A 15,709-nucleotide genomic window follows, 5' to 3' on the forward strand; every position below is an offset into this window, starting at 1 on the left:
GCGGTAACATCGCGCAAAAAAAATCGCGGGACGCAATACGCTCCAAAGAAGCTCTTGTACTTTTTTGGGCGTAATGCGTCCCGCGATTTTTTTTTGCACGATGTTACCGCGATTCGGCAGGCGGAAATCGCGGCAACATCGCTCAGCGTTTGGGGGGGCTATTGCAAATCACGGGCAACGCACAGGCGTCCCGCGATTTGCAATAATCTCCGGATCGCGGGCGGAATCGCGCCGCGATTCATACGCTGACATGTGAATGGAGCCTAACCGTTGTTTGTTTTGCAGGAACGCCATTCAGCTGCTTTTGAAAATCAATAAAAATTGTCAGTTTCTAAAAAAGCATATATGCCGAAGCATAGGGGATGGGGTGGACACAGAGGGCGGATCTCCCCTATGCTTCGGCACATATGTTTTTTAGAAACTGACAATTTTTATTGATTTTCAAAAGTAAGATCAAAGAAGAATATATATAAAAAAACAGATACAATTAGAGACAAAAGCCACAATAGGTGCCAACTTACAAGACATACAACAATTAAGCTCAATTAGGGAGAATAAATCCTGGGAAAAAAACATGTATCATTCATCAACATCAAGCTTGATAATTATTGCTCAAGACTGTTGTATGTCAACCAGGTCCCGGCTACGCTGCCATGCGTAACCCATCAGAAGCTTGCACCATATGAAGCACACAAAAGGAGAAAAATAAATAATAATAATAAAAAGAGGGGAAGAGAGAGACTGAGAAGCGAGAGAAAGGAAGAGATAGAGGGAGGAGAGAGGGCAGTAGAGAACATCCACCTGTGTCAAAATCCCACCAAAGTCCACAGCAACCACCCAACCATACCGCCATTAATTCGGGGGAACAGAGGTCAGGGGCGTTTCCAGTATATCCCACAATTCCCATATTCGGTTATGAGCTTCAAGAGAGTCAGTTAGTGAAGCAGTCAGGTACTCCATCCTCTTCACATCCCGCTCTTTCTGTTTAAGAGCAACTAAGCATCGTGCAGCAGTCAGCAGGTGTGCTAGGAGTTTTTTAGGCAATTTGCAAAAGGAGGCAGGCGGGAGCCCCAGGAGGAAGATTTTGGGATGAAAAGGCACCCAGGATCCGAAGACGGAATAGAGGAGGGAATTGACCATTTGCCAATAAGGGATGATCATTGAGCAAGACCAATAGATGTGATACAATGTACCTATATCTTTACTACAGCGCCAGCAGCGGTGATCGGCAGAGGGATATTTGGAATGGAGCACGTCTGGAGTTTGGTACCAATAAAAGAGGATTTTATATTGGTTCTCTTTATACAAGGTGCAAATCAAGCTCTTTGATGCCAGCGACCAAATAATTTGCTATGTTTTCAATGGCAGCTCCTCATTCAAGACCTGATCCCATTTTCACATATAGGCATGTCGAGGCCCAGGTGATGATATATTTGTAATTTGGAGCTGGTAAATATGAGAGAGCATACCCTTGGAGGCCGGACCCTCCAGGCAAATTTTTTTCAAACTTGGTTAGAGGGGAAAATTGAAGGTAAGTCGTAAAGGATTGTGCAAAATTTCACATTTGTAAGTAGCTAAAAAAGGTCTGTTTAGGCAGGTCATAGGCTTACTGCAGGTCTTGAAAGGATCCAAATATTCTAGTTCTGAAATCCACCAGCTAGCCAAAGTGAAAGAAGGCAATTTCCTTCCAAGGATGAGACATATGCGAGATCATACTCTCTGGGACGTTGGGCGTGAACAGAAATTAAGTCACCAATGAGGCCTTGGAAGTAAGTGGATATAATACCTTGGCGCCTTGCCCAAGAGTGCAAGTAGCGGCTCGGCCCTGCTTGGCCCTGTTTGGTTTTCCACTGCATGGTACCGCATGGTACGGTGTTGGAACGGTTCGATACGGTTTGGTATTGTTTACTTTTCCACTAAAGTAGTACTAAAGTAAGTGGGTGGGATAACAACGATTCTCTGACCAATCAGTGGCTAGTAGTGACTGCATGCAAAGGATTGTGGGATATGGTACCGGTATGGTACCTCTTGGAACCACAATCGAGGTGGTTCTGTTTTGGAGAGCTGTACCGTTCGGTTCCATGTAGTGGAAAAGAGCCAACGTACCTTTCCGTACCGAACCGTTCCTACACCATACCATGCGGTACCAGCAGTGGAAAAGCACAAAAGCGAGCCGAACCGTTTGGTTCCATGCAGTGGAAAAGCCCCATGATGAGCAACATAGGTCCCAATAGTTGCTCTGTAATAAGTGGAGCGTCAACACTCTATAGAAGGGAATTTGGGTGGACTGGAGCCAGCCACAATTTCTCAATCTGTGTCCAGGGGTTGTAAGCATGGAGTGTATACCAAGAGGCGAGGGGAAGTAATTGGGTTGTCAAATAATATTGAGCCACGTTCAGGAATGCGAGGCCACCTTGGCCACAGGGGGCGTACAAGACGGACCTAGCGATCCTATGTCTTTTGAAGTTCCAAAAGAAATATAGAAGATCACTCTGAAGATTCTTAAGATGTATAGCTGGGATGGGAATGGGTAGTGTCTCGAAGAGATAAAGAAATTTGGGCAAGATTGCCATTTTGATGGTCGCCATGTGGCCAAAGAGAGATAATTTTTGGGATTTCCATCTAGTAAAAAAGGGTTTGATAGAGGCATATACTGTAATTGAAGGAAGTTAGCCTTATTAAGGGTATCTTAAGAAGGTGTAAGATTTACCCCACGGTACTTTAAAGTATAAGTCCTCCATGAATAATTAAAAGATTGGGGAGAAGAGATAGTTTCTGTCGGGAGTCAGGACATGTTAAGAGGGAGGGCCTCGGTCTTAGAGTTATTAATTTTGTAACCCGAGAGAAGGCTATAGCGATCCAGCTCCCTATGCAGATTGAGGAGTGAGATATGTAGTTGCGCAATCGTAAATAGTGCATCGTCAGCAAAGAGACACTTTAACCACTTCAATACAGGCACTTTCACCCCCTTCCTGCCCAGGCCATTTTTCAGCTTTTAGGGCTGTTGCAATTTGAAGGACAATTGCGCAGTCATGCAACACAGTCCCTAAACCAAATTTATGTAATTTTTTTTACCACAAATAGAGCTTTCTTTTTCTTTCGCTCAGGAATCGGGATAGAGTTTAGACAGGCTAAATCCGAGGAAAAGATGGTGGGGAGATCACAATCTGACAGATAGGAGTGGATGGACTGAAGGATGTCTGGAGGTGGGAGGTAGTGTCCGTACGCTTGCTGAGTTGCCTAGCCAATAACGTGTGTGGTTTGTTGGCCTTATCATAATAGGATTGTCAGAGCCGAAGAAGGGCTTTCTCAACTTTCCCAAGGTCAATATCCCGTAGACCCACTCTGGTGCTGATTATGTCCCTGAGGATGGATAACGAGGGGGATGACAACAGGCATGCTTCCAACTGCTGGAGTTTAGCCTCCAGCAGCTGACGAGTCGCTCCAGCATTTTGCTTTAGGGCGGTAGAGAGTGATATACATTGACCACAAAAGACTGGTTTATGACCCTCCCATAAGGAGGCGTGGGAAATGTCTGGGAAACTGTTTTCCGCAAAATATAATTTCAAAATGTTCTCCAACTCCACTCTGGAAGGAGCATGTTTAAGTAGAAACTCATTTAAGCGCCAGTGACAAGCTCTAAGGGACCCTGGTGAAACGCTTGAGAGAGCATGATTGGGACATTATCAGACCAGGATATTGAATGGATATCAGAGCTGTTGCAGGCTCTAAGAGTGGGAGCATTTACAAAGAAATATAGTCTATTGGTGAATGAGATTTATGGGGCTGGGAGTAGAATGTGAATTGCTTAGCTAAAGGATAGGTAGTGCACCATGCATCAAAAAGAGCATAGTGTCTGGTCAGTTGGTGGAAACGAGTAGATTGTCTGTCTAGGGTCGGAGAGGGCCGTCCACGGCCCAAAGTGTGTTTATCTAGGCTAGTGGAGAAAGGTAAGTTAAAGTCTCACCCAACCACCAAATATTGATGAGGAGAGGCGAACAAACATTTATACACTTTAGATAGAAAAGACATTTAGTTAACATTCGGGGAGTAGATGTTGCAGAGGGTAAGATCCGATTCCTTCCAAGAGCCCCAAAGATTGAGATTGTGCCCCATTGGATCAACGTACAAGGAGTGTAGTTAGAAAGGGGAGCCTTGTTTTAAGAGGATCGCCATGCCCACCCATTTCCGTGGGTTGGAGGCAAGGTAGAATTGAGGGAAATTTGTAAGGGCAAATGCCATTGTGCCAGATTTATCTAGATGCATCTCTTGGACCAAAATAAGATCTGCCACAGACCGCTTGAACTCACAAAGTGTCAGGCTACGTTTAACATTAGAATTGAGACCTTTCACACAATCATGGTGGACACAGAAAGAGAAAATACAGTAGCATACTTTACAGTCCAGAAGTAGTCCAGATACACCGGGGATGGTAATGGAAGTCCCACGAGAGGCCCTGAGCCAGTTAACCAGAAACAGGCGGGTAGGCAGACAATTCCGGGGGGTGGTGGGTGTCCAGGTGGCATGTGAGGGAACAAGGAAGGGCAGAGAAAAGCCAGGAGAAGGAAGGAGAAGAAGAAAGAGAAAAAAAAAATTGTAACCAGCAACAACAAAAAAGTACCAAAGACATTCAGCATTTCACAATATAACCTGCCTGAATAAAATGGCGGGTTGAGGGTCTCCTAGTGGTCCCTCTCGACTAAGGTATGGGAGAAAAAAAAAAGACAAAAAAAAAAAAAGACAAAAAAAAAAAAAAGAAAACCCTTCGGAGAACCTCAAAAAAGGGGGAGAGGGCAGTTAGACCAAGGGTGTGCTAATACCACTCCAAGGCCTGCCTATTAGAGTAGCTAAGAATAAACCTGCAATTTCAAATAGCTGTAGCCTAATAAAGACGTAACACATTCCTGAACTGAAAATGAAAGAGGGGAAGCCCGTAATCCAGGGGGCTAGAACACAAGTACGTCCCCGCCACTAGTATCCAAACAACAACGGGGGTGGGGGGGGGGGGCTGGTCTGCGCAATTAGGAAGTAGCAACAAGCATTAATCAAAAAAAAAAAAAAAACACATCAGCATCAAATGGATAATTCCTATATAGTAGAGACATCTGGAAAGTCTATGAAGATAACTAAAGATATAGCCCCTGAATGGTGGGAGCCTGGGACAATGTTGCAACACAGATCCAAGAGAGTCCAGGAAATAGGATCAGATGGTAAACATTAAGTAGAAAAAAAATGCAAAGGGCACCAATCACCATCAACCATGAGCAGATGGTGAGGAAGGTACATCAGTTGAACGTGGCAATGTTCCTTCCAGTGACCTAAATCCAGGACTCCGTGCGCGGAGTATGGGTTAGGAGAGGTTCCCAGCCCGGGGTGGCCGGAACAGGAATGTCCAGATCTCTGCAGAAGGACTGGAGGTCCTCTGGATATCGTAATGTAACGGATCTTCCATCTCTTTTAGCCTTCAGGAATCCCCAATATCAGAAGTCATGGTCCTGTAGCGTAGTGAGAAGTGACTGGAGCGAGATCCATGACAGGTCAGGAAAGAGTTGTAAGGAGGCCCCTTCAAATTCTATTGTCAAGTACCTGACTGGAGGCTGAGGTGAGGAGAGGGCTCCCCTTGCGGCTGAGTGCAGAGTACCCCTGAAGGTGGTGACAGAAGGTGCTATGCCCAAAAATTCACGGGTTGCCTGCAGGTGAAGCTGCCTGATGAAACCAGATGCGAGGACAACCACAAGTAGAAAAGGTGGTTCTCTGGAGGTGCTGGTGGATCATGACAGAGGAGTAAGCAGGAGCAAGGTTAGAAGCCAGGCCAAGGGTCAAATATAGCTAGTCAGTCAGGAGCAGAGGCAAGTAGCTTAATCGAGATCAAACCAGGGTCAAACACAGGATATCAATCTGGAATAGACAGAAGCAGGTCTGAGAAGCAAGCCGGGTTCAGAGCCAGGAGAGAAGCCAGAGCAAGTCAGGGGTAAGCCAGGTTGGTAACTGGTAATCAAACAGAAGCACAAGGCACAGGAACACAGCAGTTTGTGATAGCCATTGGTGTCCTTATATAGGCCAGAGAACACTCGCAATTGGCACGCTCTGCGCCATCAGTTCTTCTGGGAATCTGTTGAAGTTTAGGAGCATGCACGTTATTTGCTGGTTTCCATGAGTTCCACCTTCTTCGACCATCCACGATGGCTTCCACTTCAAATTCTGTGTCTTCCCCTACAGTAACTGGTGGCAGAGGTGGCTCTTCTCTTTCAGGAAATGAACTAGACACTGCTGGTTTGAGTAGGGAGATGTGGAAGACTGAATGGATTTTATAGGAGCTTGGCAGGTCCAGTTCAAAAGCTTCAGGTTTAATTTCTCTCTTAATCTCAAAGGGTCCAATAAACTTTGGGCCCAATTTCCGAGAGGGACAAGCGAGTTTGAGGTTAGCTGTGGAAAGCCAAACTTTGTCCCCAACCTTCAGGACAGGATTACCTCTTCTCTTTTTGTCAAAATGTTTTTTGTAATCCTCCTGAGCTTTCTTCATGGCTTCCTACAGTGCCAGGTAGTTGGTTCGGATGAAGGTCAGAATGCGCCATTGCGTGCCTTTCGCTAATGCACATGCGCAAATTAGCGCGACCGTATTGGGTATTGGCATATTTGCCAGTACTTCTTGGACTTCTTCCCTGACATCTATAGAGCACATAAACCGTACATTTTGCATAATCTCTTTTTTGAGAGTGTAGTTATGGACCCTGCAGATCACATCTCGTGGTCTAGATGATGGACCACGAGGATGAAGAGCCCGGTGGGCACAGTCCAATTTGACTTTCTGGTGAGTCGGGTGACCCAATACATTATTGAAAATGGCTTGTAGAGTAGAATGCAGGTCTTCATCAAGGGTCGCCTCCGGGAGGTCCCAGACCCTGATATTGTTGCGCCTGCTCCTGTTGTCCAGGTCCTCAAGATGATGCTGAAAGTCACAGAGAGTAGAGGTCCTGCGAGGCGATTGTGAATTTGTGAGAGTTCTTGCTTAGTGTCATGGACATCTTCCTCTAGAGTTGTGACTCTGGTAGACAGTTGATGAAGATCAGAGCGAAGCATATTGATTTCAGATCAACATGTCTCACGTACCTTCTGGATGAGTAAGCGAAAGTCTTGCTTTGTAGGCATACAGCGTACATAATCTCGCCAAGTAGTATAGACTTCAGAATCAGTGTCAGAGTCTATCATGGTTTCCGCCTGGGCACCTGCTGCATTAGGCGGGTGGGAGGCATAATAGGTCTGGTGACCCTGAGGAAGCTGGCAGGGTACCTTAATTTGGGATTAATTTTGGAGGAACCAGGCGGGCAACTGGAATGAGAATCCGACCGATGGTAGCCTGCTAGTTACGGGGTGCTGGGGGTCCTTCTGGACCGGAAGGATTTGCCCCCTTAATGATCAGGCCATTTTTTGTAATTCGGCACTGCGTTATTTTAACGGACAATTGCGCGGTCGTGCAACGCTGTACCGAAATACAATTGATGTCCTTTTTTTCCCACAAATATTTCTTTTGGTGGTATTTGATCACCTCTGCGTTTTTTTTTTTTTTGCGCTATAAATGAAAAAACAGCAACAATTCTGAAAAAAAAAAAAAAAAAAAACATATTTGTCACATTCTGCTATATAACATTCCCAAAAAAAAATTTAAAAATCAAATTTTTTTTTAACATATTAGGCCAATTTGTATTCTGCTACATATTTTTGGTAAAAGAAATTGCAATAAGCGTATTTTGATTGGTTTGCGCAAACGTTATTGTGTCTACTAACTGCGGGAAAGATTTATGTCATTTTTATTGTTTTTTTTTTTACTTGTAATGGCGGCGATCTGAGATTTTTAGCGGGACTGCGACATTGCAGAGGACAGATCAGACCCCTAACTGACATTTTTGACACTTTCGGGGGGACCAGTAAATCTACTACAGTAATCAGTGCTAAAATTATGCACTGTCACTGTACTAATGACACTGGCAGGGAAGGAGTTAACACAGTGGGTGATCAAGGGGTTAAATGTAAGCCTAGGGGAGTGTTTCTAACTGTGGGGGGGAGGGGCGTGGCTTTTGAAATGATCACAGGGACCTGTGATCCTACATAGAAGGATCACAGGCGCTCTGTGATCATTCCAGGGAGAAGAACGGTGAGCTGTGTTTACAACAGCTGACCGTCCTTCTCTCTCAGCGGGGAGCGATCGCGGGTGCCGGACGTCAATCAGAGCCGCCGGCCCCTTGCATCGGACTCCCCACTGCCAAGTGGGGGTGGGAGCGTGCTGCCGGCGGGAGCGCGCTGCCGGCGGCGCGCGCTCGCTCCCTAGCTGCAGGCGCGTGACCGACATACAGTTACGTCGGTTTGCGCAGGAGGGGCTGCCTGCTGCAGTAACTCTGCGGCGGGCAGTCCTTAAGTGGTTAAAGACTGTTTTGCCGATTTTCAGACAGAACTGTAATATATTATGTATGACGGACTCCCTTGTCATAGGCAGGTGGCTTGATAAAAGCTCCTTGCGCCTGATGTCACATATGTTGGCCACAGAAAAACAATGTCTTCCTTCCAAATTTCATTCATTTGTTAATATTCAAAGCAATCTCCCCCGTCCATGTCTCTATGCTAAATTTTGAAAATCACTTTGAACTAGAGATCGACCGATTATCGGCAACACAGATATATCGGGGGCCGATATGCACTTTCCCCGATATATCTGTATCCGCCTTTGGATTTACCGATATTTCGGAAAAGTTCATGTACTGCAGCTAGAGGCATCACCCCGGTACCGGCGTCCATAGCGGACGGTCGGCTGACTTTTAATGACAACTGATGCGGCTGAGAAGCCGCTTAGCTGTCATTACAAGGAGCGGGAGGGGACGGTTCCACCAGGAGTCCCGGGCATCCTACCTGCACCGCCGCCGAAGAGAAGACCCAGGTCTCCATGTAAAAAAACCCAGAAGTGATGTCATGACATCACTTCCGGGTACTCGGCGCCGAATTAAAAAAACTGACAGCATTCAAAACAGCCAAACTTGACGTTTTGAATGCTTTTCAGTGCCGAGGAGGGGGGCCCTCCACAAGAAGTACCTTTAGAAAAAAAATAAATAAAAAAATAATTACCGATATCCGATGACAAACATATCGGTATCGGCATTAAAAAAACGATATCGGTTGATCACTACTTTGACCCCCCCAGCATTTCTAGCTGCGGTTATCTTGGGTAAAGGCAGATGAGTCATGTAGTATTTACTTCATTGAATTTATCTGCCCTTAGCTCAGGCATGGAGGCAGGAGGGTGTGCACAGCAGAGAATGGCCCTCCTACAGATGAAAGTAAAATTAATACCATAGAGATGGGATGTATGACATCATTTTGGCCTAGGACAGAAACCAGGTAGCAACCGAAGAAATTAAAAAAAAATAATGTTTAAAATGTGTAATTATACTTTCTATCTAATTACTAATACTAGCAGCATAAGGGGTAAAAATAGTTCATGTTGATTGAAGTTTTGCTTTGATAAACTTGTATAGATTTTAAAAAATAACAGAAATTCTTCCTGGGTACCAAAAAGTCAGTTATGTTTCCTATTTCTATTCTGTATAATATAAAACTGACATAACATTGGGCTCTAAAACTGACATAACATTGGCGGCATCTAGCGGCGATAGTTAATTGGTGACAGTTCTGTGCTCTCTAGCGACATCTAGTGGATGCGGCTGGGTAGTGACAGGTCTGTTCCCTTTAGCGGCATCTGGTGGCAAGGCTTGGGCAGTGTTAGGTCTGTGCTCTCTAGCGACATCTAGTGGATGCGGCTGGGTGGTGACAGCTCTGTGCTCTCTAGCGACATCTAGTGGATGCGGCTGGGCGGTGACAGGTCTGTGCTCTCTAGCGACATCTAGTGGCGAGGGTGGGGTAGTGTCAGGTGTGGGCGGGGTCTGCATTTTGAACCGGGCGCTGGTAGCACGCTGTTCGGGGAGATGTCTCGGTTCGGGCGGGGAGGGAGAGGCGCGGATCCCCGGGCTGGGTTCCGGGATCAGAGGGAGAAGGAGCCGCCCGTTCCCCAGGGACTGATCAAGGCGGCCCGGAAGAGCGGACAGCTGAACCTGTCCGGGAGAGGCCTGACCGAGGGTGAGAGACGGGGGCACTGCTAGAATGGGGTGTCTGCGGGTGATAGGTGTAATAATGGGGTGTCTGCGGGTGATTGGTGTAATAATGGGGTGTCTGCGGGTGATAGGTGTAATAATGGGGTGTCTGCGGGTGATAGGTGTAATAATTGGGTGTCTGCGGGTGATTGGTGTAATAATGGGGTGTCTGCGGGTGATAGATGTAATAATGGGGTGTCTGCAGGTGATTGGTGTAATAATGGGGTGTCTGCAGGTGATTGGTGTAATAATGGGGTGTCTGCGGGTGATTGGTGTAATAATGGGGTGTCTGCGGGTGATTGGTGTAATAATGGGGTGTCTGCGGGTGATTGGTGTAATAATGGGGTGTCTGCGGGTGATTGGTGTAATAATGGGGTGTCTGCGGGTGATTGGTGTAATAATGGGGTGTCTGCGGGTGATTGGTGTAATAATGGGGTGTCTGCGGGTGATAGGTGTAATAATGGGGTGTCTGCGGGTGATAGGTGTAATAATGGGGTGTCTGCGGGTGATGTAATAATGGGGTGTCTGCAGGTGATTGGTGTAATAATGGGGTGTCTGCGGGTGATTGGTGTAATAATGGGGTGTCTGCGGGTGATTGGTGTAATAATGGGGTGTCTGCGGGTGATTGGTGTAATAATGGGGTGTCTGCGGGTGATTGGTGTAATAATGGGGTGTCTGCGGGTGATTGGTGTAATAATGGGGTGTCTGCGGGTGATAGGTGTAATAATGGGGTGTCTGCGGGTGATAGGTGTAATAATGGGGTGTCTGCGGGTGATTGGTGTAATAATGGGGTGTCTGCGGGTGATTGGTGTAATAACGGGGTGTCTGTAGGTCATTGGTGTAATGACGGGGTGTCTGTAGGTCATTGGTGTAATGACGGGGTGTCTGTAGGTCATTGGTGTAATGACGGGGTGTCTGTAGGTCATTGGTGCAATAACAGGGTGTCTGTGGGTGATGCAGCATTATCAGGGTGTCTGGGAGGTGACACTAATGGAATAGCCTATCCTCATGCTCTGTCTCCTCCCCCGCAGTCCCGGTGAGCGTGTGGCGGATAAATGTGGACACCCCGGAGGAGGCGCACACCAACGTGCAGTTCGATGGGACGGACCGATGGTGGGAACAGACCGAACTCACCAAGCTGATCCTGGCCTCCAACAAGCTGCAGCGTCTGTCGGAGGAGCTCCGCCTCCTGCCGGCTCTGGTGGTGTTGGATGTAAGCCCGGTGTTCACTGTACTACACTATGACATCACACCATCCAATGATAGAACACATAGAGCAGAATCACAGACCAGACCCAGCATACAGAGTCTGAACGGAGGAGCGATCCTTTCTTTTCTTTTCCTTTTTTTTTTTTTTTTTTTTAGAATTCCAGATAAAATCTTAAATTCTCTTTCGTTCATTGACAGACGCCGCTCCAGATCTTCATAACCATTGGGTTATACTGCCCCCTACAGGAGTAGGACACTAGCCAGAAAAAGAATCTGGCTAAGCCTATGGGCAGTCCCAGGGGGGTATACTCCCTCTCTGCTATAGGTATAGGGTTTTTTTTTTTTTTTTTGCCTAGTCAGGAGTAAGGATCTAGTTCCTTGCTGGGATCTTTTTCTCCTGTTTTTTTTTTCCTGTGAGATCTACAATCAGTTGGCGGACTGGGCGACGGGCTGGATAATCTAGATCCAGTGGTCACCCCAGTCTGGCCAGCGAGTGCGCGCAGACCTCCGTGCTAGGTAAGCCGCGACATAGCCCCACTGGATGGCGGCTGGCCTGCGAGTTAAATGCTTTGCGAGGTCACATATGACTGGGTCTCCTCCCGAGTCGCAGCGTTTCTTCTGGCCGACAGCGCGCCCATTTCGATGGCGAGGGGTTCTGTCTGGAGCAGTGCCTGGTTACCGGTATGGTGAGTAGCTGTCCCCCCCTCTCCCCTTGGAGGGTTTTGGGGTGGACAATGGCCCCTCCTTGGGACAGTCAGACCCCTGGGTTTCCCTCCTTCCAGGCTCCTCCCTCATCTGTCCCCCCCCCTCCACTTATGCTGGGGCTGTGTGGGTGGTCTGGTTCACCTCCTGGGGTGGGAGCAGGAAGCTATGCTGGTGATGGGGGTGAGGGGTGCGCCGCCAGCAACCGGATGATTGGCTATGCGGGGGGGCTGTTCCTGTTGGGGACTCCTGCCAGGGCCCTCTATCCTACCTGGGCCTGTCCTTGAGGCCTAGGGATTCCTCATGGGGCCGCCATTTTATTGTAGCCTTGTGCAGTGGTTTACCATAGAAAACAGCGGCGGCCATGTCTGTGAAGCCTTCTAGGTGCGGTGGGAGCCCCTTCTCATCCCCTGGTGCTGACTCCTGGATCCTTTCATTTCCTGATCGCCGCTCGTGCAGTGCAGATTATCCTGGTGGCTGCGGTGTCTGGTTTCTGCGGGGTGGTGAGTCTGGTGGGGTCCTCTCCCTCTCTGCAAGGATCAATTGGTGCTCTTTGACTGGCAACCAGGTTGGCTGCCAGAGCGGGGAGTTGTCCCTTAGCAGTGTTTTACACTTTTTCGTGAGGTCCTCCTTGGAGCACATCTCCCCACCTGATTCCCTCTCTGAGGCTGCGGGGCCCTCCGGGTCCCAACCATCTATCGATGCACTGACGGCAGTCCTGGAGTCCTTTGTGTCCTGAGAGGAGGTCGCTTTTGAGCGACGGGCTAGCAAAAAGCGCCTCTGCCTTCCCCTGCCGAATCTGTCTCGTCGGATCCGGAATCTGATTTGGCCGCCGCAGACGTGGGTTACCCTGCTGGGTCTGCGACCACACGCCCTGAAACCTCAGATAGTGAGGAGGATTCCTCTACTTCTGCAACCGCGTATGAAAAGGCACTGATGGAAGCACTGATTGTATCTGTTCGTGAGACATTACAGATGGAGGACGCAGTTGCGACAAAGGCGCAGGTTCCCTTTGGCACTCACATGCCATCCAGAGCGGAAAAGGTGTTCCCTTTTCCCCTCCTATTTTGACAGAATTGTCACTAAAGAGTGGAGATAACCAAAGCTTCCCCCTGGGGTCCCTAAGAGATTTGCTAGGCGATACCCCAAAGAGGAATCCCTTCCTAAGAAGTTGACTATTCCACCGGTGGTGGACCCTCTGGTTTCCAGATTAAATGGAGGCTGTGGCCCGCAATATGTACACCCTGGCTGGTTCGGCACTGAGGCCGATATTCACCATTGACCTGGTGTCGTAAACTCTGAACGAATGGGCTAGGCTTTTGCGCCTTGACCTGGAGGGGGAGTAGCTCCCCCCTGCCTTTGCTGAGTTGGTGGACCAGCTGGTCCAGGGGCTGCAGTTTATCTGTGATGCCTCTTTGGATGCGGCTCCCCTAGTGGCTCGGCTCTCTGTTTCAGCAGTGGTCCTTTGCACTGTCTTTTTGGCTCAAATTCTGGTCTGCGGACCAGTTTTCTATAAAGGCCTTGACTGATCTTCACTTTCAAGGAGATTGCCTGTTTGGTGCTTCCCTGGATGACATTAAAGGTCTCACAAGGGGAAAGAGTACCTTTCTTCTGCAGGCTACTAAGGGAGGACCCTCGTCATAGACGTGGGCCCTCCTTCTCGGCTCATAAGATGTTTTTTTGTCCCTCAGGGTCGACTGACAAGGGGTCGGAGCCCTTCGGGCTTCCTCTGGAGGATCCAAGCAAACTTGGTCTGGCAAGTCAAGAGGGGGCTTCTCCAGATTCACAAACGAGGCCCCTTCAGCATGTGGGTGGGACGTCTGCTTGTTTCTGGACCCATGGACTCCCCTGTTACAAGACAAGTGGGCCCACAAGGTCATTCGGTCCAGCTACAAGATCGAGTTTCTTTCTTCTAACATGCGACTGTCCCCTGTCCACTTACAGGCTCTTTTTGTTGCGGTGCAAGACCTTTTACTTTAAAGGGTGATGGTCCCGGTTCTGACTTGGGAAAGTTTTTCAGGAGTTTTACTCAAACCTGTTTACAGTCCCTAGGAAGGAAGGCAAGGTGCGTCCAATTCTGGACCTCAAGGCGCTGAACTGCTTTGTGCAGGTGCGGAACTTCAGAATGGAGTCCATTCGCACGGTGGTGGCTTCCCTGCATCTGGGGGATTTTCTCACCTCCATCGACATAAAGGACGCTTACCTTCACATTCCAATATGTGTCGGTCTCCAGCACTTCCTCCGCTTTGCCGTGGGAGAGGAGCATTATCAGTTTGTGGAGTTACCGTTTGGTCTCACCTCTGCTCCTCGGGTCTTCATGAAAGTATTGGCCCCCGGTGCTAGCATTGTTACGCCAATGGGGGATCGCGGTAATGGGCTACTTGGACAATCTTTTTCTGCGAGTGGGGTCTCCTACTGCTTTGGTGGAAAACATGGAAATCACCATACAAGCTTGAGGGAGTTTGGCTGGATTGTAAATTTTCAGAACTCTGCTATGGTTCAGTCCACAAAGTTGGACTATCTGGGTCTGACTCTGGACTCGGTATTAGCCAGAGTTCTCCTTCCTCTGGACACACTCCAGAAACTGCAGGCTGCAATTCGTCTCCTGCTGTCCAGCAGATGGTCATCTCTCCGGACTTGCATGCGGGTGCTGGGCCTGATAGTGTCTACTTTTGAGGCGGTTCCGTTTGCACAGTTCCATACAAGGTCCCTGCAAGGGAGATTCTGACCGAATAGGACAAGAATGCACAGTCTCTGGACAATCTGATCCTGCTGAACAGGGGAACGAAAGATTCCCTGATATGGTGGCTTTGTGCTTCGGCTGGGCAAATCCTTCCTCCCCTTCTACAATGGTCACCACGGAATCCAGCCTATCTGGCTGGGGAGTGGTCATTGGCAAACATTCTGCTCAGGGGTTCTGGACACTGGAAGAGTCCAGACTACTGATAACTGTCTTGGAACTCCGAGCTATCAGACTGCCTGGAACATTGGACCGATCGTCTTCAGGGATGTCAAGTCCGCATTAATTCGGACAATGCCACGGCTGTGGCTTATGTCAATCACCAGGGGGGCACAACAAGTGTCCTGGCTGCTCTGGAGGTAGCCGGCATTCTAAAGTGGGCAGGACGGTTCGTTCCAGCCCTCTCTGCTGTACACATTCCCGGGGTGGAAAAATGGCAGATGGATTAACTCAGTCGGCAGGCGTTGGACCAAGTGAAGTGGTCTCTTCATCCAGAGGTATTTCATAAGTTGTGTCTCCGGTGGGGCAACCCCAAGGGGGATCTGTTAGCATCCTGACTCAACAGAAAGGTGCAGAGGTTTGTGGCTTGGTCACGGGATCCTCTGGCAGATGCTAAAGATGCGACGGTGGCCCAGTGCGCCGGCGTTTCTGGGAAGCTTCCTCTCAGGGAGGATCTGTTGTCCCTAAGACCAATCTTCCATCCTGCTTTATGCCCCATACACACGTGCAGATTATCTGCAGACTTTTGTCTGCAGACTTACCAAAACCATATAATATGAGGTCAAACCTAAACACTTTCAATTTGTATGCAATCCGGCAGGCCCTTGCACTACATAGAAAAGGTAAATCTGGAGACAAAAGTCTGCAGATAATCTGCACGTGTGTATGGGGCATTACAGTCGCTGGCTTTGACAGCTTGTCT

At 48.3% G+C, this 15,709-nt stretch overlaps 1 protein-coding gene across 1 annotated transcript in view; it reads left to right on the top strand.

The window, feature by feature from the left end:
- Positions 1-9,910: 9,910 nt before the first annotated feature.
- Positions 9,911-15,709, top strand: part of LRRC40 (leucine rich repeat containing 40) — a 66,534-nt gene continuing 60,735 nt past the window's right edge. Inside the window, exons 1-2 of the mRNA XM_082264898.1 lie at positions 9,911-10,122; positions 11,168-11,349. Of these exons, the coding sequence (XP_082121024.1) occupies positions 9,972-10,122; positions 11,168-11,349 (333 nt within the window). The 5' untranslated portion in view covers positions 9,911-9,971. The remainder of the gene's footprint in view (positions 10,123-11,167; positions 11,350-15,709) is intronic.

This window comes from Pelophylax lessonae, assembly GCF_965119305.1.
Source record: "Pelophylax lessonae genome assembly, chromosome: 8".
NCBI classification, from domain to species: Eukaryota; Metazoa; Chordata; class Amphibia; order Anura; family Ranidae; genus Pelophylax; species Pelophylax lessonae.